General features: G+C 40.2%; 1 protein-coding gene and 1 pseudogene across 1 annotated transcript; one reads left to right on the forward strand and one right to left on the reverse strand.

Annotated features, from left to right (window-relative positions):
* Positions 1–640: 640 nt before the first annotated feature.
* LOC148123676 (vomeronasal type-2 receptor 26-like) lies at positions 641–18515 on the reverse strand. Its single transcript, XM_087919090.1, has 6 exons — positions 17718–18515; positions 16145–16458; positions 14403–15185; positions 7403–7615; positions 2939–3065; positions 641–2127 (listed from the first exon to the last, which is right to left on the reverse strand). The coding sequence occupies exons 1-6, from the start codon at positions 17920–17922 to the stop codon at positions 1217–1219; spliced, it is 2553 nt and encodes an 850-aa protein (XP_087775216.1). The 5' UTR covers positions 17923–18515; the 3' UTR covers positions 641–1216.
* On the forward strand, positions 11534–13982 carry LOC148123677 (E3 SUMO-protein ligase KIAA1586 pseudogene; annotated as a pseudogene).
* Positions 18516–22033: the final 3518 nt, after the last annotated feature.

Below are 22033 nucleotides of genomic sequence, written 5' to 3' on the forward strand. Positions count from 1 at the left end.
GGTTCTCCAGAACTGGTCAGAACCTACTGAATTCCACCTCTGGATAAATGCCTCTTCCATGTGGCACAAAGCCACAAGTGTTGGCCTTCTTCTACTGCTTGTGGGAGAACCAGAGGGAATTGTGTGAATCTTAGACTGACCTTCTTCTGATCCAACAGAGCTTTTCTTATCTCCTTAAAATGGAATTTGCAAAGGGATCCTATTAGCAGTTAGGAGCCTTTATGAGACATAAAAATGGATTCCCAATTGATCAGCAATCTCTGTGGTTGGAGAGCTGAGCAGCTTCCATGGGTGCCTCTTCCTAGAAACCTAGAAGTCCCCTCCCCACTTACTCAGCCCCTTCTTGGACCTGGATAAACATTATGCAGCATTAAAGATTTGTGACCTGGTCAATGATGTGGCTGCCTTGAGACAGGATCCCTGTAACCTCCTCCTGGGAAGAGTCCCAAAGTCCCCTTTCTCTGGACATCTTCTCCAGTCCTTCACAGACAAGACATGCTTGGAGGAAGAGCAGAGAAAGGCTGTTAGGTACAAACTGTAGAGTGGAAAATTGAAGGGCCTGAAAACTGGTAAATTATTTCTCTGGTTGAGGAAAGGAAAAAAATATATAGTGGAAATTTCTTTATACACTTTATTTTTTTATTTACTTTTTATTTTTTGCTGTGAAGTACATACCAAAATAAAAACAATCCCAAACTGAAACTCCAGACAGCTGTTCTGCTGAATTCTTTCTGCAAAGGAAGTTTTATCAGGAAATCAAGAAAGACTCATATAAGAGGGATGAAGATTTACCTCACCAGCTGAGAGCCAGTCAAACATGGCATTTCACATCATTCTGGAATTTTTAGGGAGAGGATCGGGCAACCAGACTGGTGTTTGGTTCCACAGCTTCCTCCTGACCTCTTTTCCTACTCATTCAGTCACACCCACCCACATGTTTACCTGCTGTCAGTAGGAAAAAGTGCACCAATCGTTTTTTTATAAGGTGTCATGTTCAGTAGCTGTTGCTGAACAGCTGAATTCCTCTGAATTTTACAGAGGTCTCTTTAGCAATATTTATTGAAAGGGGAGGGATCTGCAAGAATTCCAGTCAATCAGCAATTCCCCATTTTGAAACATACAGATATCATTTTCTTTGACTCCTGCATACTATCTAAATGGAAATCAGATAAAAGAAACACTAACAATTCTTCCACTATCATAATGATGTTATATCTCATGTTTTTACATTTTTTCTGGCTGTGAGATGCTCTTTTGTGTTCAGCTCTGGCCTCAGAAGGATAATGTAGCACTTGGGGATGAAGATGCAGCCCAGCAGACCAGCACTGGAGGCCAGGATGGAGAAGACCTGCACAGCCACCATGTGTTTCCCTTTGGTGCTGAGGTAGGTGGGCACAAAAGTCACCCAAACACTGCAGAAGACCAGCATGCTGAAGGTGATCAGCTTGGCTTCGTTGAAGGCCCCAGGCAGATTTCTGGCCAGGAAAGCCACCATGAAGCAGACGGCAGCCAGGAAGCCCATGTAGCTGAGGGTGACGTAGAACATGACAACGGCCCCTTGGTTGCATTGCAGGATGATCTCTCCAGGCTGGGAGTGGAGATCAGAGTCAGGGAAGGGGGGAGAAACTCCCAGCCAGATGGAGCAGATGAGAATTTGGACAGCAGAACAAGAAAGGATGATGGAGTTGGCCAAGCTCTTCCCCAACCATCTCTTCACTCGGTTTCCTGGTTTTGTGGCCAGGAAAGCCAGCACCACCATGATGGTTTTGGCCAAGAGAGAAGAAATGGCGACCGAGAAGATGATGCTGAAAACTGTTTGTCGGAGAAGGCAGGTGGCTTTCCTTGGTTGACCAATGAAGAGAGAAGAAGACAAGAAGCAAAGCAGGAGGGAGACCAGGAGGATGTAGGAGAGGTCCCGGTTGTTGGCTTTGACAAGGGGAGTTTCTTGGTATTTAATGAAGATGATTATAACAAGGTCTGTGGTTAGGAACAAGAATACGGCAAAAGAGACCAGGATGATGCCCAAAAGCTCTTCATAAGACAGGAAGGTTACATCTTTGGGGATACATTGGAATCTTTCTTTATTTGGGTATTGATCATCTGGACACTTGGTGCATTTTTCTGTATCTGAGGATAAAAAAAACCAACCCCATATTTCTTAGTCCTTTGCATTTCAAGATATATTCTTTGGCAACAAGTCATTATCAGGAGCATTTTCCGTGATGGATTTCTTAATATCTCCAGAGACAGAAAATAAGTGTATCAATTTTTATAAAAATATAGCTATGGTATATTTTTGATAGGCTATGAAATTGATGGAAGGCTTGGGACTTGAAAGATTTCCTTTATAATGTACAGAATATTGATAGGAACCTCCATTACTAAAGGTAAATAATGAATCAATTAATCTTTCTAGAGAAACTTTCTTGCCAGATGGCAATTCTTGTCATACTTGCCTCAGAGGTGGCTGGCGGATCAAGTGACTGCTGCAAATAATTTGGAATGGCCATTGAAGCAGTGGTGATATGGGTGCAGCCAGATACAGGCATAACTGTCCATGCCACCACATTGTGCATCTTGTATATCAGAAATATCTTTTCAGTGTTCCTCAAAGGGAACCCATGTAAAGTGCTTTGCAAAACTCTTTCTAGTAGGTGGACCTAAAAGAATTCCTCGTGTTTCAAGGAACTCAGGTGTTCCTAGAGAAGTAAATGTGGAAGAGAGGACACATCCAAGCTAAAAAGAAGAAATATTTTCTCTGGCCAGCCCTTCCTTCACAGTCTTTTTGCTCTTCTGTTTAGATAAGAAATGGGGCATTGTGGAAATAAAGAAGAAACCAATTCAGCTTCAAAGTGTTTTTTTAATTCACACTTTCATGACAATGTTCTGGATGGATCTAGTTCCACCAGACCTCCCATTTTCCTCTGGGGTCACCCACCTTTCTGAGTGGAGAAGGTCCCCTCCGGACAAGGAACGCAGTCGTAGCAGCAAACTGGTTCTCCTTCTCGAGCCCTCTTGACAAATCCAGGACGACAGTTTTCCACACATTCAGACTGAGGAAAGGACTGAGCAGAAAAAAAGATAAGATTGCCAAAGGAAATGTTTTAGGACTCTCTGTCCATGGAAAATGGAGGTAAAAATGGATATTAGACAAGATACTAGATATTAGCGTCTGGTCTTCACTTTAGTAAAGACAAAATCTCTCATGATTTCCAAATGGTTGGAGATACAACTTCTGGAAGATTCTTCCTTTATTTCCTCTCTTTTTTCTTTTGGCATTCCAAAAAAAGAGGACTTTATTAAATAGAAAAGTCTGGAGAAATAGAACCAGGGGTGGGATTCTACTGGTTCTGTCCAGTTCTATAGAACCGGTTGTTATGGTTCTGTACAGTTCAGAGAACCAACAAATCGCACCACTGGCGGGGCCTGTCCCTCTCTTCCTGCCCCTCCCCTCTGCGCCCAGTCAGTCCTTATTGTGCATGTGCAGCATTGCCTGCAGTCTGCTTTTGCCCACTTGCCAGGCCAGCCATTGCTGCATGCCTTCTGCTGTGGCACTGCCTGATCTCCCTGGGTGAGGGAGGCTCTGCAAGCTCCGGGGCCCAGTCGCCAACTTGCCACTGCTGGTCACTTTTACGCCCCCCCATCTCACTTGCCTTTGCTGCCACCACCCACCACCCTAACCCCCAGCAGGAAAGGCCCTACAGCTGCAGTGAATCCAGGCAGGGGGCAAGATGCAGACTGGTGGGGACCCCAGCTACATTTTGCTGTACTGGAAGACATGTGGAGAGGCTCGTGTTCTCCTCCTGCTGAGAGAGCAAGAAAGTCTTTCCCAGCACAACTCTGGGTGGCAGAGAGAAACAGGATTCAAGCTGGGTGCTTCTCTGCTGCCCAGAGCTGCCCATTTCCCTATTGGAGGGGAAGTTGCAAACTTTTCACTGTGCTGGGAAAGACTCTCTTGCTTTCCCAGCATCAGGAGAACATGAGCCTCTACACATGTCCTCCGGTACAGGGAAATTTAGCTGGGATTCACCGCAGTGCTGGGCCGTGCCGGTGGGGGACACAGGTGTGGGGGGACAACCAGGGAGCATGGATCATCTGCCTTCCATCCCTTCCCTCTTCTGACTGCAGCCCCATTGTTGGACCCTGAACAATCACCCCTGATGGCCCTGCCACACCCACCCGGTCGCACCCATGTTGGGAACAGGCTTTGTCATTTTGAAATTAAGGGAGAATTTGGGAAAGGAGGTGGAGGGTCCTGCAGTGGTCAGCACAGGAGCCCTGCTGAGAAGCGGGGAAGTGGCCTTCTAGTGGTCCGACCTGGCGTTCAGGTCGCTGGTGGGCCACGGGAAGTCAGAGCATTGAGGGAAAGGGAGATTGCCAGGGAGAGCCAGTCTTTCCGCGTCGAATTGGGACCATTTGGGGGTAGTCCTAGGAATTGGGTGATACAAGGTGCAACTCCTTGTTTTCATAGCTCAGGGAATGGCCATTTTCTGCAGGAGGAGGGCTGTGGAGGGAGGGAGGTCTACCTGAGCGACTCCGGTGTCTTTGCCAGATTATTTGGACTCTTACAAGTGAGTGCAGCAAAAGGGACTGCCGTTGCATGTCAGCCCAGGCCTCACCCCGTGGCTCTGTAAAGCCAACACCAAAGAAGTGGGCGATCAGGTGAACCTGTGGTGCAATGCTCACTCGGATCTCGGCCACTCCAGGCCGTCCGACCTCAAAGCCCTTTAGGAGCTGCCGTTCCCAGGCTTCTACTCACCTGTGTTTGGTCACCACCTCTTCACCTTGCTGGAGTGGCTGGCCCTGCCCCTCACCCTCACCTCCCCCGTCTTGCCTGAGAAGGAAAGGCAACGGTGGGGGATAGTGAAGCTGCCAGGTCCCTATCTCTCTCCCCCACTCTATGTGTGTGTGTGTGTGTCTCCCTCAAAGCTATGGCTGGGTCAAGCCAACAAGCTCTCCCTGGAGCTCTTCTCTACTTCTTTCATTTCTTCTTTTTGGAATCCAGACTGTCTGAATGATTGCCAGACTGTGGTGGAAGTATCCCTTCAGACGACCCTCCTCCTCCTCCTCCTCTTCATCCTTCTCCTCCTCCTCTTCCTTCTCTCACAACTGGAAGTTGTGGCAGGACCGCGAGGGTGCATGCATGCAGGGAGATGCTTCTCAAGCAAATGCCAAAGCACAGCAAAACCGGATACGGGGTGGGTGACTGCTCACTTGAGGAGCAGCATCTCCCCACACAAGCGCACCCTTTCAGCCCCACCATGGCCACTGGGCACGAGAGGAGGAGGAGGGCCGCCTGAAGAGATATTTCCACCGTGGTCTGGCAATTGTTCTTCAGCCAGTGTGGATTCCAAAAGGAAGAAATGAAAGAAGTAGCAAAGGGTGCCAAGGAGAGCTTGCTGGCTTGGCCCAGCCATGGCTTTGAGGGACACGCACACACAAACACACACACACAGAGTGGGGGAGAGAGAGGGGAAGATAGGGACCCGGCTGCTTTGCTATCCCCCACCATCATGCTTACCTTCTTGCACTGATCCATTTTGTGAACCATCTATGGTTTAGTATCTCCTTCAAACTGGTGAGAAACCCACAAGGGCTGGGGAATGTGTCACTAAGAGCTTCAGGTTTGTTTGCTCCTTGTGCCCAAAATAGCAAAGAACAAGGGAATTCTGTTGACCAGGACCTGAATTCAGATGAATTTGAATCATGATTGGGTAGAGGTCCTTTTGGTCCCATTGGGAGAGAAGCTTCATCCTGCTTGGGAAAAAGTGTTCCCTGAAAGGGCAGGTTCATAGTTGGGGAGGTTCTTAAAGAGACCAGACCTGGTCAGACTTATCCATGCCTCTCTTTTACACATACACACACACACACACACACACACACAAAGTGGGTGGTGGGGAGAGGGGAAGATTGGGAAAGAGGCAGAGAAAGAGAGAAAGAGAGAGAGAGACAGAGAGACAGAGAGAAACAGAGAGGAGAGAAAGAGAGAGAAAAAGGGAGAGAAGGAGAAAAAGAGGGAATGAGAGAGGAAGAGAGAGACAAGAAAGAAAAGAGAAAGAGAAAGAAAGAAAAGAGAGAAAGGAAGCAAAAGGAAGAAAAGGGATAGACAAAGAAAGGGAGAGATGGAAGGAAGGGACAAAGAAAGAAAAAGAAAGAAAGAGAGGGAGAATGGAGAAAGTGAATGAGATATATGAATGGATAGATAAATACACGGAAGGAGGGAGGGAGGGAGACAGAAAAAAAAGGAGAGGAAGGAAGGACACAAACCCTGGCTTCAGAAGACTCTGAAGCAGCACAGCAGTCTAGGGCTGGTCTGCAAGGGATCTCAGATGTCATCTAGTCCAACCCCCTGCTCCAGCAGGAGATCCTTACAGAATCAAAGTATAGCAGGGTTAGAAGGCAGTGTGTGTCTGTGTGTTTTTGTGTGTGTGTGTGTATGGTTGTCAAAACTCCAAAAACAGGTCAAGGAGCTGTGGGGAGATGAGTCATAAATTAGAATACTTGCTAAGCAATTGGCCATGACGTGAGGACCACTTGTATTTGGTTTACCAGTCACATGGCCACCTGGTCCTGCCCACCCAGTCATATGGCCAACAAGACATGCTCATCCGATAATGTGACCACCAAGCCATGCCCACAAACTAAGCCACACCCACAGAACCGGTTGTTACAAAATTTGAATCCCACCCCTGGATGGAACTGAGAAAAGATTTCAGCATTAAGTGATAACCAGTCAGTTCCTTCTCATGACCCCATTAACATGCATTTCTCCCCTCTTCTTACACCCATAATTTGAAGGTGTGATATCAGAACAATCTTGATAATTTCAGGTGAAGTGAAAGCCTTGGAGCTGCTTCCTAGAAGCAGAAGGCCCATTGCTCCATCCCAGGGAGGGTGAAAGGGAGGCATGGAGAGCTCTGGCCAGGTCCGGCCTCCTTAAGAGTCTCCCAGATTATGAACCTGCCCCTTCAGGGGACACTTTTCCCTCAGCAGGATGAGAGGGAACTTCTTTCCCCCAATGGGGCCAAAAGGATCTCCGTCCAATCACGATTCAATCCCATCCGATACAGTCGAAGCCTAGATTGAGGCCCCGGTCAGCAGAATTGCCGCCTTCGTTGCTCTTCTGGGCACAAGGAGCAAACAACCAGAAGCTACTAGCAACACATTCCCCAGCCCTTGTGGGTTTCTCACCTGTTTGATGGAGACCCTTAATTGTACGTGGTCCACAAAATGGAACAATATCGAAGCCTCCCAGGCAGCCTAAGAGGAGAAAATCCTGTTTCTCCTGCCCAGATTCAGTTCTCGGTGAAGGTCAACCACCTTTGGGGAATAGCATCAGCCCTCTTGAAATGGGACCTCAGACTTTGGAAAACAGAGGAAGGACATCAAAACTTTCTCCTACCTTGTTGAGTACCTTTAGCCATGAAAGAACATCCTGGTTGATAAAAAGTCTGTTTCTTTTAAAATATGCCACAGTCTCTTCCCTGGGATCATCCCTGGGAAGAACGAAGAAACCCAAAATGGTCACATCTGTTGCTACCTCTCCATTTGGGTCCATGTAGAGTTTATAGTCCGAAATATTTATAAACTCATTTTTCTCTAGGAAAGGATTGAACTAGAATGGGAACATGCAGCAATTTTTAAAGCAGAAAACTTTATTAATCCAGACGCTTTTTCACATTTGAAACTTTCTTCTGTAGTTGTCTAATTTACAGACATACTTCATTAGGAAAATAGGTGTTAACACTAACTTACAAGTGAACGAAAATGGCTCACACAAATTTATTGATTATATTCCAACAATATAGATTTTGACAAAATATAGTTGAACAACAGAAAAAAGGAGATTTATGAACTTCCTGAAAGCAACAGGTTGATTTTCAGAAACAAGGATTTGTCAAGAAGAAAATTGTCAGGATAATCCTCTCCCAGGAAGCCCAGACGGGAAACCTGAGCTAGGCCCACTTCGCTGTAATGCTGCACGGACAGGATTTGGGGAGTCAGAAAGTACAAATCTCCCACCGACCCTTTTTTTATGCAGCTGTAGGTGTCCTCCTCTTATCTGGTTCTTCCCCAGGCAGAATACCTCCTCCACCCCCCAAAAGTCATTCCCACCTATCACGGCCCTTTCTAAATGGGTTGTGGGAAAGTGGGGGATATAACTTACGTGCTCTATGCAAGTCATCCTCACATATTATTACATTTCCTAAATGCATTAGGAAATACTGCTGGTATAATTTGATCTCAGGAAAGAGTAACAAACAATGTGATGTGATTAGAAACCCAGTTAAGTGAGGGGTGGATGGTATGATAATTAAGTGGATAAAAACTGATTTAAAAAATGATACTCAAATAATATTTTGTTTTTTAAATCTTTGTCATAAAAGTGGGAAGATATAATGTTTTGTCATAATTCATCAATTTTTCTATGTTGTCATTAATATAATAGAGTTGATAAATCACTATAAGATTTATAACAATTCTCATGCAAATATACTTTGACCTCATTTAAACATTACCAAATTTCCAGAAAAAATATTTCTGATTTCCTCCTAAAAAGAACTGTATGACTAAAAAGCAGTAGAAAACTATCTGGTTTTAGGATTTGATAAATTATAGTATCTCATATAAGAACATTAATGATGCACTGGATGAAGGATTGTGCCAAGCTTGATAAGTAGCTAAGGGAGCCAGTTTGGTCTACTGGTTAAGCCCCTGAGCTAGAAAGCAAGAGGCTGTGAGTTCAAGTCCTGCCTTGATCATGAAAGCCATCTGGGTAACCTTGGGCCACTCTCTAAGCCCCTAGTTGTTCCAGTCCCAGATTTGTTACTGCATTGTAGAAGGTTGCATGTGTGCGTTCAGTTGTACATTCCTTAAGGATTCAGTTAATATGAGGTAGATTGAAGTCACCAAGAAAGATAAAACATGTGGGAAGTATGTTGCCCATGTTAGTAGTGAATTTAGCTTGTTTACATATTCGATGTCATAATCTGGGGCTCTGTAATATAGTCAGAATCGAAATGTGATATTTAAGGATAGTTCACATACGATGGACTCAGGAAGAGCAAGCTCTTGGGAAACATGGATGTTTTTAGATGTAAGGACTTTTTATAGAAGATAGCAACACCACCTCCTCTACGGATGAAATGAAAGCCATCTGGGTAACTTTGGGCCAGTCATTCTCTCGCAGCCCAACTCACCTCACAGGGTTGTTGTTGTTGTGGGGAAAATGAACACAACTACTCATTAGTACTCATTCCCCTTCCTCCTCTTTTTCTTCTCTGAAAAGGGTGCAATTCAAATTATGATTAATAAAAACAAAAACAGATACTAAATAAATAAATACATAAATAAAATAAAAATTATTTTACTATTCATCTTGATGTTTCTTTAAGCAAAGGAGAAAAAAACATCAAGATGAATAATAAAATAATTTTTATTTATATATTTATTTCTTGAGTATCTGTTTTTGTTTTTATGATTAATAAAAACAAAAACAGATACTAAAAATAAATAAATACATAAATAAAAAATGAGGTTGGCAAATTTTTATTAGATTGATGTTATACATTATCTGTTTCTGCTTAAATCAATATATAGCAACATCAATGTAACAAGAAGTTGCATGCATGCATACATAAATGGATTTTTAAAAAAAATAAAAGTAAACAAAACAAACCTAAAACATAAACCATCTTCAGTTACATACAGTGTGTTGGTTGGTACAAATCACTTGTGCACAACCTCTGCAGTCTTTCCCTTCCAATTTGCATTAATCCTTATATCATAAATCCACTATATATATTTAGATCATTACTATTATTAATTACTTGCTAGACTACTAATATTACATCATTTTATGGGAGCAAATCTTCATTTTTACTTAATCTACTTTATAATGTTCATTTCATCATCACCAATCTATTCTATAACAATACATCCTTACTTTACCTTATCTCTGTAATTCTATTATACTTATAAAGTATTATAAAATATTTCATGAATGAAAAAGCAAAGCAGAAACAAATATCAATAAGTACAGCAGTGTAACAGAAAAATTACATAAATTTCTTTCTATTGACTTATTTCTAATTTTGTTAATTATATGAACATGTTTATAATTATCAACCTTCTGTATTTAATTCATACTTTAATTAAATTAATTAATTCATAATTCAACGATCATTCTCCACCTAATTTCTACCTCTTATCTCTATCCATTTCTGCACATTGTAATTTTTAAATTTCATTTTCATCTATGAGGATCTCTTCGTTTTCCCACTGTTGTTCAAACATAATTCTAGTCACTGTTAACACGCATGACATTAAATATGTTTTGGACTCCCTTTCTTTATGTGGGTGCCAACAAAAATATTTCTGGTTTTAAAATTTAAATCTATATGTTGCTTTACCATTTTTGCTAGCCTTGGCACTATATCCTTTTGAATAGCTACACTAGCAGTGCCCAATACTGAATTCATATATTCCAGTTTTTTAAACTGAGGAATAAATTTCAGAAAAAGAATTCAGTATTGCTCTGTGAATGTGCCTATCAATTCCATTGATAATCTAACTTCTTAGATGATTTTGTACCATTATCATTTTTTGGTACTATATATATCTACATAAGGCTGTAAAAAGCTTCAGTATATTTTTAAGCTGCATTTTAAAAAGGTTAGGCGACCAAACGTGGCTCCCCCTGGCTTCTCTCTCTCTGCTATAGAGAGAGCATTCAGTTAGGGACTGTTGGTCCAGGTAAGTAGTCTTGGCTAGGAAAGATTTTTGTGCAACTACTGGCACAAAATAACAAATTCCCTTGGTTTGTTAATGGTATTTCCATTTTAAGTGTTTCTTTTTCAATTAATGAATTGCAATTATGAAAATATCAGCCATTTGTTTATATACACAGTGCAAGATCTTTTTTATAGACTGTCATTTTCAAATCTACTTTTAGCTCCGTCTCATTCTTGTCGGGTGAAACTTGTTCCATAACATCTTTTAAACACTAACTAGCTATAGTGTCAGGGACTCTTAAAAGTAACTGAATATTATGGATCTCTGTTCCTCACCTGCTTTCTTCGCTTGCCACTGCCTTCACCACTCAACTTACAACAACAATCGAGTCCAAACATTGTTGAATTTTTTTTGCAGCACATTGCCAAGATGAAAAGGCAAATGAGTTTGTCTGCTTTCTTCAGCAAGAAAACAAAAAGAGATCCAAAAGAGTCACAACCACAACCATTGGAGTCTGAGGAAAGCAGAGCCAGCACATCATCCATTGAAGAAACTGGAGCCAGCACATCATCTACACCACGACTAAAGGAAGGAGCCAGCACATCATCAGGTACTGGAAGAGCTGAATCAGACATTGAAGGGACACTGCAGCAGTACAATAATTTTAGGGAAAAATATGATGGACTCGACGTTTCCCAGAAAAAAAATAGGTTGCAAGTATTGCAGAAGATTTGAAATTTCAACCAAAGAAAAAAGTCTCCAAGGAGCTAAGGAGTGGAAGTATTACCAAATTACCATCAGGAAGGAGTAAAGAAATCCAACAAGCTTCCCTTAGAAAGAAATTGAAGGAACATTTCTCATCTAAGGCTCACAACATCTGTACAGAGAAGTTGAAGCAATGTGAGCAGGATGTCATAAGCAAAGGACTGGAGAAGATGACTGAGAAAGATCTGGGTAGTACATGTAGAGTGTTTACTACAGTGTATAGTCTGGCACAAACATGCAGACCATTTTCATATATAGAAGATCTGATTGAATCACAAATAACAAATGGTTTAGATTTGGGAACAGGGTTGCATTCACACAGAACTGCAGTTGCAATAGTCAATTTCATTGCAAAAAATATCAGGAAACATTTATTTACCAAAATTATTGAGAAAACTCACAAAATCTGTTTGATAATTGACGAAACCTCAACAATATCTTCCAAACCAGTTCTTATACTATACTTAAAAGTTGAGGGTACAGCTTTCTCACCAACAATTTTCCTTGAACTAGTAGAATTAGACAAACAAGATGAAGAGACAATATATTGTTCGGTTATAGAAAGTTTGAATAAAGTTGGGTTTAATAGGAACTATCTATAGAAACATTTAATTGGATTTTGCTCTGATGGAGCCAGTGTTATGCTTGGGAGAAAATCTGGGGTAAGCACTAGGATAGCCACAGAGTTTCCAAATATTGTAATATGGCACTGTTTAAACCATTGTCTGCAACTTGTTTTAGATGATTCTATTAGGGAAATAAAGCAAATCAATCATTTTCAAATTTTTATTGATAAAATATATTGTAGTTTTCCATCAATCAAATAAGAACTTTAATTGAACTTAACAAAATTTCCGAACAACTTGAGATTGAAATTATAAAAATTGGTAGAGTTTTTGGACTAGGATGAGCTGCCTCTAGTTTAAGATCAACCCTAGCTGTGTGGTGGGCTTATCCAGCGCTACATCAGTTTTTCTGTTCAAATCAAAAATACTCCGGTATGGCTGCCTGTCTTGAAAACTCATCTTTTCTCACTGATTTGGCCTTGATGATTGATGTGCTAACTGAAATATCTCTCCTTTCTAATGCATTGCAAGCGAGAAACATAGACATTACAAAGGTTGAAAAACTTGTGATAAGATCAATTAGATCATTTGAAATGCTTATAGAGGAAAAGGTTCCATAGGAAATAACGTGGATGAAATAATTACTTCATAAATCCTTAAAAGTATAAATTTTATACAAAATCATCGATTTGTGGGACTTCCTCGTGAAAAACTTATACAAAGTATTGTAACTAATTTGAAGAAAAGATTGATGGATTGCGAACATTTAAAAACAGGCTGCCAATTTAAAGACATTGATCAATTAAAATTTCTAAATTATTTGGAGCCAGATGATTGGAACATTGAAGAAGTGATGGTTCCATGGAGAGCAGCTGAAGGAGAATTGGTTGCATTTGGTCAAATTTTCAATTATGAAATCAATGTTAATGATTATCGTGATTTCATAGAAAATGTACTAAAAGATTCTAAAAATTAAAACTATTGAAGTCAGCTCAGGAGAGGCGGAAAGGGGCTTCTCACAGATGAACATAATATGCTCAGAGGGCAGAAGTCGCCTGACAGTTTCCAATATTACAAACCTCCTGACCATCAGTCTAATTGGCTTCCCTGTGCAAGAATGGGACCCTGCTCCTATAGTAAAGACGTGGTTACGGGCACATCATCACACAGCTGAAGATGCTCATGTTAAACACAAGAAAACTGTAACTCAGGACGCTAATAGAAAAGCAATTTGGGAGTACTTTAAATGTTATTGTTTTTTGTAAAGTTTGGTTATGTAATAGTTTTTGATTAATATTTTAAAATGTTGTAACAATATAGTTTTGTGTACCTTTTTATTATTTAAGCATTAAAGACATGACATAATAAACTACCTTCTGTTTTGGTATATCTTTTTTAATACTTAGTCATTAGGGCAAAGAAATGATGTTGAGTTGGCCTCGCAAAGTCCTCTGCAGCCCTCCCTGTATCTGTCCACACCTCGCCTTGCTCTCTCCAGGGTTCCCCAGGCCTTGGAAACTGGCAAAAATCACTTCCTAAGCAATTGGCCACTAAGCGAGGACCTGGTCATTAAGTGAGGACCACTTAAACTTGGGTTGCCAGCCACATGTTCACATGGCCACACCCACCCCAGTCACATGACCACCTAGCCACTCCCAGTCAGCAAGCCACTCCCACCCAGTCACATTACCAATAAGCCACACACCCACAAATTAGGCCATACCCACAGAACCGGTTGTTAATAAATTTGAATCCCACCCCTGAAACTCAGCCCCCCTCCCACCTTTGCTAATGGACCATTACTCTGGCCTAGGCCAGTTTATTTAAATAACAAAGATCTACTCTAGGTAAAGCTATATAGGAATTGCCCAAAGCCATCACCATCATCCAGTGAGGCTCAACCAAGCCTGGGACTCAGGACAGCCTACAGAGTTGCCCCTGCAAGGCCCCATGGGAGTCTGACAACTAATCAGAATACAAGCTCAAATTCAAATCCAAACAGACGGCATAAAACAATTGCACTCTCAGCATCTTCTTTCCTCAACCAAGGCATGTGCTCCTGTCCACCATTAAATCATCTTCCAAGCAGTCACCATGTTTCCAGCGTCTTTCTTCCCCACTTGGAACTGAACCCAGAAGGAGATTTCTTCCAACAGAGACTAGACAGAAACTTCAGATCTGCTCCCTGTTATTCCGGAGCATCAGACAGGAGCAATTAGATGGTGCAAATCTCTTGATCTTCTGCTGCACAAGAAGGTTGAGATGTTCCCCTCCTTCTCCCCCGGATTCCTTCTCCAAAGGATCTCAGATTAATGAATCCCTATCGGGACCCCATACCTGCCATGGTTGCAGCCTCAGAGCCCCCAACCTCTTTTCTCCCTCCTTCCTTTCCCTCCTCGATCTGGAGGAATAGGCGGCATTCATGGCCTCGGCCAAAGTCTGAATGATACTGTACCAATAATGCTGACTTTTGATACTTTTCCTGTTCCTTTTTTCCTGGGTCTCCAGTGGGGCTTTCTGGGTGCATCTTTTGCGGCCTTTGACAGAAAAGATGTGCTTGGAAAGGGAACAGAGAAAATAATGATCTTGAAACTGATCTTCCACAAAGAAATGGGGTTCAAAGGCAGCATCCATTGGCCGTTCTTTTGGCAGATAATCAAAGTTCCAAATACTATGGATGTATTTGAGAAGTCTGTGCTTCTTTATTTTATACCATGCAAAATTTGTGAGGATCCAGACTTTCCCTTCAATGGCTCCTGGCAAATGCATAAGTGCTTCATGGAAAGGAAGAATTCTCTGCCAGATGGAATCATATTCTAGGAAGTGGACAAAGACATTGACTTGTCTCCACTTAGAGAGGGCCTCCCTGAGGGGGGCTACATGTCCAGTTGCTGAGAATCGATGTGATATAACCACACAAATTCCTTTCCTGACAAGCATCAGAGGGAAAGTCCTCATGAAATCCTCTCCCTTTTCTGTGTCTGAAGCAAAGAGGCCAATCAGGGTCCATCTGAAATGGAGGAGCAACTGGACGATTGCTGGGTAGTGGAATCCTTCTTTGGGGAGCAATGGGTGGAAAAAGGGGAATCTCCTTTTATCACTCAGAGCCTTTGAAGCAATCTGAAAAAGTAATGAAGAATAATATGTTATAATGGGGTCCAGATCAACTCCAAAATATTAGTTATTGACAAACCCAATTTTGTTCTGATAAACATATTAGAATAGTTTGTTCCTTAGGCACAGTTTAAATATTTAAGACAGTTAAATATTTAACAAGATTGTCTATAAAAATGGAATGCAAAATCATATTAAATAAAAAACAATTAAAATGCAATGTAAATTTCTGTGTCAATTCCAACGATTAGATTCAAAGTAGCAGATGTCAGATAACATGTTTGGATCTAAGATATAGGGCAGTTTTATATGCTATTTCTGAGTACTGAAACCTCTTTCTCAGCTTCTATGTCCCAAATTCTTTGTGGAACAATTTTTCAGCTTTTTCTTTAGATGTACAAGAGACTAAGAGACCACAACTGCTAACACCAATTGTCAGCTGTACAATCCAATAAATCTTTAATTAAAATTTTGTCTGTTTTGGGACTCTGCCTGTTTCATCGCTTTAATTTTAAACCAATAATTATATACCCTGAATTTATACAAAATAGAAATTTTGTAAATTCATAACTTACTGTATCTCTCAGGGCAGGAGCTGAACTCCTTTTATCCACCCCAAAGATACTCTTCAGATCCTGTGATCTTAATAATTTTTTATACATAGACAGGATTATTACCAACTTGATTCCAATTGGATAAGGCAGATATTATTGATATGTGAAAAGGAACATGCTAATGGAGGACCTCAAACCCTGGATAGTTTTTCAATAGTTGAATATTCAGTAGAATATCCTCTATAGGGACCTTATGGCTCTTTAATGGTGAATTTGAAGATGAACATAATAGACTAAAACATAGTTTATATGTTTCCTAATGTTCTGAAAAACAGCTCTTGAATTCTATGAAGATATTGGATCTGTTGTTCATCCCACCACCCCACTCACCTTAGATAGAGAAAAACACACACAAACCTGTGGGACTTTGTAGGTGCCTACAAATGTTGACATCTGGATGGAGATGTCCCTCTCAGCTGCATCAATCAGAGCCAGGAGGTTCTCCTTCCTTCCACAGCCATAGTTGGGGACATTGCCTTCTCCAGTGGAGAGCATGTCCAGCAAGGCATCTGAAGTGCGGAAGGTGCTTATATAGTTGTCATGGATGTTGTAGCCAAGTGTGAGATTGTGCAGGAAGTGGGAATTCTTGTTGACCGTTTGAATGGCAAAAATTAATTGTAGGGCAATTTTAAAATCAGAAATCTCCCTATTGTAAAAATAATGTTCATGTTATAGTGAACAGCAACAACAAATACTTTTATAATATATAATCCTTCACAAACCTGCTCAGCCTTAGGCCAACATTGATCCAAATCCAATGATCTAGGAATAGCTAACACCCAAGAAGATAGGCTCAAGATTCAAATGGATCTTGATGGACTAGAACACTGGGTCATATCTAACTAAATGAAATTCAATGTAGAGGAAAGTAAAGTCCTACACTTAGGCAAGAAAAACCAAAAGTACACATATAGACTGGGTGAAACCAGGCTCAATAGTAGTAACTGTGAGAGGGATCCTGGAGTCTTAGTGGACAACCAGTTAAATATGAGCCAGCAGTGTGCAGCAGCAGCCAAAAAAGCTAATTAACAGAGAGATACAATCAAGATCAAGGGAGGTACTAATACCTTAGTAAGACTACACCTAGAGTACTGCATCCAGTTTTGTTCACCAGATTACAAAAAACATGTTGAGACTCTACAAAGAGTACAGAGTAGAGCAACCAGGATGATTAGGGGACTGGAGACTAAAACATATGGAGAACGGTTGCAGGAACTGGGCTTGACTAGTCTAGTAAAGAGAAGGACCAGGGGAGACATGATAGAGGTCTTCTAATATTTGAGGGGCTGCTACAGGGAGGAGGAGGGTGTCAAGCGATTTTCTAAAGCACCTGTAGGCCAGACACGGAATAATGGATGGAAACTGATCAAGGAGAGATTCAACCTGGAAATAAAGAGAAACTTTCTGACAGTGAGAACAATCAACCAATGGAACAGAAATTGTCCTCAGAAGTTGTGGGAGCGCCATCGCTTGAGACTTTCAAGAAGAGATTGGACTGCCATTTGTCAGAAATGGTGTAGGGTCTCCCACTTGGGCGGAGGGTTGGACTAGATGACCTACAAGGTCCCTTCCAATTCTGATTATCTGTTATTTGTTATCAATTATGCAACTATGGAAATGGGCTGAGAGAGGCAACTACAATTGTTTCAATACTACTTAAACAAAGGTCAAGTCAAGTGATGAACTCAGGATTGAACTGAGAAAGGAAAATCATCTGGATTTCCTTCAGGGTTTTTTTCAACCCCATCTTTGGATTTTCCACAAAGGAAGGCAAAAGAGGGAAGCCATGGAAATAAAAGTCATTCAGGAAATTAGACAGGTCCTAAAGTACAAAAATAAGTGAAATAAGAAGAAAAGGGGAGTGTTAGAATTGCACATGGAGGGACTGCAACTCCATCACCCTGCATGACTTACGAAGGAGAAGGTATAGAAGGAGGGCTGTTGAAAGGCCATATTATAGGAGACATAGATGTTTCCGTTGTGATTACACCATTGAGATGGTCTCCTGGCCTGTAATAGCTCCATGAACTGTTTCCATCCTGGTGCTCCAAACTCAATGGGCATTTCCTTCTCAGCTTCCCACAGACTGATGGGCACACCACCAGCAGCAGAAGCAGAAGGTCCATCATTCATGGCATTAATCAATCCACCTCCTGTTTCTAACACAAACAACAGGAACAGTTGGAAAAATAAAAAGACTCTGAGAAGTGCCAGTGGCTTTCCTGATCTAAACAGAGAACCTCAGTTTCATCTGCAAAGGAGAGAAAGGTGCAATCAAGAGCAGAGCCTGTACCTGTCCCAAAACTTGGTCCCAGAGAGCTTCACCCAAGGAATTTATCCTTTTCTGATAGATCCTTTGCATGTGGCTTCAGTCTAATGCCTGCATCGAAGTCAAAAACTGGAGATATAGCATCACAGGTCTCAAAGGTCATAATTACAGCAAGAAGCAACTTCTCCTCCTGGGATCCTGAACTTTTTCTGGGCTCCATCTGCAGAGGAGAGGCTGGAATAAACCATGTGAGTAAAAATTACACATACACCCCTGGGATCATTGTTCTGTTGTGATTGTGGTCCTTCCTTCCTGTCAGGGCAAGTCCAGAAAGTGATGCTGAGGAAGAGAGTTCAACACACAGGAAATTGATGTCTGCTGTCCTTCAACATGACCTCTTGTCTCCAGAGATTGCTGGGGAAGGTCACCCAGAGCTATAGAGTTTGGTGCCATTTCTAAGTTAATGCCATTTAACTCTAGTCTCTTTTTTAAAAGAAACTTTTTTATTTTTATTTTTGCAAATCTCTTCACATGAAGAGATTACACGTGGTTCCAGATTACACGTATACATAGTTATACTTACATTTTCAACTTTCTTATTTAATAACATATCAAATTATCCACTCCACTAATCTTCAAATAAATTTCCATTTCATTTCAAATCATTAATTCAATATCAAAATCATTTCCTCACATATTTCCATTTTCAGCTTACAACCTATTTTATTTTACCTTATGCATTATTATCTTCATTAATTAACTCAAGACCAATATATAGTAAACACACAAAAAGCAAGATTAAAGTAAAATTAATATATTTAGGATCCACATGGTATATTCCTCAATGTACAATATCTCATATATTTATTCCAATACTATTCATATTAGCATTTCATTTTTTTCTTTATTCCCACATAACCAAATTTTACCCCTATAATTTAAATAAAATTTCATTCCCCTCTTTTTAATTATAATATAATATTCTCATTATAAAATTCCAATATGATCCATATTTTTATTTTCTCATATACTTTAGTCAATTATATTTTCTATTTCATTTAGTATATATATATATACTATATGAGCGGATTAATAATAATAAAACCCTCTTAACATCTTAGTTCATCTTCACTTTTCTCATATATCGTATATAATACTCTTAGCGTAATTCCCAATACATTTTGAATTTCAAATATCCCCATTTTAAGTTTCTAATAAAAAAAATACCCAAATACATTCCCATGTGGCATTCCCCTTTTATATCCTATCTAAGCCTTATCTCTAAATCTCTCAGCCTTGCCATTTCTCTTGGTTTTAGCTAGTTTTCTCTTTTCTAAGTTTTCCCAATCTTTCCTTTTTATTTCCATCTGCCAGTCACCCATCTTCTCTCCCCCACATCCTGTTCTCTTTTTTGAAGTTTCTTCCTGTAGAATTTCTTCTTCTTTCATTTAATCCTGGGAGCATTTTCTCTTTTATTTATGAATTCTGTCATCAATGTTTTAGTTCCTTTAATGTCTTTTGGAGATATCTCTTGTTCTCCATGTTCATCTGAGTCACTTTCCTCTTCCTTTACCTCCTCCTCTCTGAGATTTCTTTGTTCTTCTATGGACTGCATTGCCATTATTTTTTTTGCCAGTATGTCCAATAATTCCCTTCTTTTTTTCAGCATTCCACTTACAGTTTGCAATTCCAACTTAAAGTCTTTGCTTATTTTGCTTAATCAGTTGAGTTATTAAAATTCAAAGTCTTTTGTTGCGATCCTTGCCAAAGGTCTCCTTTGGCAAGACCTGTGGCCGTGGCCAAATTTGTGGGTGTGGTTTGGTGATGATGTGATGGGTGGGCATGGCCATGTGACTGGCAACCCAAATTTAAGTGGTCCTCACTTAATGACCTGGTCCTCGCTTTGTGGCCAATTGCTTAGCAAGTGCTTTTTGCCAGTTGCCAAGGCCTGGGGAGGCCCAGGCAAGGGCCAGGCAGGTGACCATATGGCTGGCAACCCAAGTTTAAGTGGTCCTCACTTAATGACCAGATCCTCGCTTCATGGCCAATTGCTTAGGAAGTGATTTTTGCCAGTTTCCAAGGCCTGGGGAACACTGGAGAGAGCAAGGCGAGGTGTGGACAGATACAGGGAGGGCTGCAGAGGACTTTGCGAGGCCAACTCAACATCATTTCTTTGCCCTAATGACTAAGTATTAAAAAAGATATACCAAAACAGAAGGTAGTTTATTATGTCATGTCTTTAATGCTTAAATAATAAAAAGGTACACAAAACTATATTGTTACAACATTTTAAAATATTAATCAAAAACAAAACAAAACATAACAAAACTTTACAAAAAACAATAAAACTTATTGAAAGTACTCCCAAATTGCTTTTCTATTAGCGTCCTGAGTTACAGTTTTCTTGTGTTTAACATGAGCATCTTCAGCTGTGTGATGATGTGCTTGTAACCACTTCTTTACTATAGGAACAGGGTCCAATTCTTGCACAGGTAAACCAATTAGACTGATGGTCAGGGGGTTGGTAATATTGGAAACTGTCAGGCAACTTCTGCCCTGTGAACATGTTATGTTCATCTGTGAGAAGCCCCTTTCTGCCTTTGCTGAACTGACTACAATAGTTTTAATTTTTAGAATCTTTTAGTATATTTTCTATGAAATCACGATAATCATTAATATTGATTTCATAATTGAAAATTTGACCAAATGTAACTAATTCTCCTTCAGCTGCTCTCCATGGAACCATCACTTCTTCAATGTTCCAATAATCTGGCTCCAAATAATGTAGAAATTTTAATTGATCAATGTCTTTAAATTGGCAGCCTATTTTTAAATGTTCACAATCCATCAATCTTTTCTTCAAATTAGTTACAATGCTTTGTATAAGTTTTTCATGAGGAAGTCCCACAAATCCATGATTTTGTATAAAATTTATATTTTTAAAGGTTTCTGAAGTACATTAATGTTATTTTCATATTAACCCTTTTCCTCTACAAGCATTTCAAATGATCTAATTGATCTTATCACAAGTTTTTCAACCTTTATAATGTCTATGTTTCTCGCTTGCAATGCATTAGAAAGGAGAGATATTTCAGTTAGCACATCAATCATCAAGGCCAAATCAGTGAGAAAAGATGAGTTTTCAAGACAGGCAGCCATACCGGAGTGTTTTTTATTTGAACAGAAAAACTGATGTAGTGCTAGATAAGCCTGCTACACAGCTAGTGTTGATCTTAAACTAGAGGCAGCTCATCTTAGTCCAAAAACTCTACCAATTTTTATAATTTCAATCTCAAGTTGTTCAGAAATTTTGTTAAGTTTAATTAGGTTCTTATTTGATTGATGAAAAATACAATATATTTCACCAATAAAAATTTGAAAATGATTGATTTGCTTTATTTCCCTAATAGAATAATCTAAAACAAGTTGCAGATGATGGTTTAAACAGTGCCATGTTATAATATTTGGAAATTCTTTGGCTATCCTAGTGCTTAGCCCAGATTTTCTCCATCAGAGCAAAATCCAATTAAGTGTGTCTCCAGATAGTTTCTATTAAACCCAACTTTATTCAAACTTTCTATAACCAAACGATATATCGTCTCTGCCTCTTGTTTGTCTAATTCTACTAGTTCAAGGAAAATTGTTGGTGACAAAGCTGGACCCTCAGCTTTTAAGTACAGTATAAGAACTGGTTTGGAAGATATTATTGAGGCTTCATCAATTATCAAACAGATTTTGTGAGTTTTCTCAATAATTTGGGGAAATAAATGTTTCCTGATATATTTTGCAATGAAATCTACTATTGCAACTGCAGTTCTATGTGAATGCAACCCTGTTCCCAAATCTAATCCATTTGCTATTTGTGATTCAATCAGATCTTCTATATATGAAAATGGTCTGCATGTTTGTGCCAGACTATACACTGTAGTAAACACTCTACATGTACTACCCAAATATTTCTCAGTAATCTT

The sequence above is a fragment of the Pseudonaja textilis genome, unplaced genomic scaffold (genome assembly GCF_049901715.1).
Source record: "Pseudonaja textilis isolate UNSWEBS1 unplaced genomic scaffold, rPseTex1.2 PTEXSCF25, whole genome shotgun sequence".
NCBI classification, from domain to species: Eukaryota; Metazoa; Chordata; class Lepidosauria; order Squamata; family Elapidae; genus Pseudonaja; species Pseudonaja textilis.

Bases quoted from the DNA above. Each gene is read 5' to 3' on its own strand.
- LOC148123676 (XM_087919090.1), bottom strand. From the start codon at position 17,922: ATGATGGACCTTCTGCTTCTGCTGCTGGTGGTGTGCCCATCAGTCTGT. The intron at 16,459-17,717 runs CTTCTCCTTCGT...CACTATAACATG, and splicing joins CAACAGCCCTCCTTCTATAC to AACATTATTTTTACAATAGG. The intron at 15,186-16,144 runs GTGTGTTTTTCT...TTACTTTTTCAG, and splicing joins ACAAAGTCCCACAGGTTTGT to ATTGCTTCAAAGGCTCTGAG.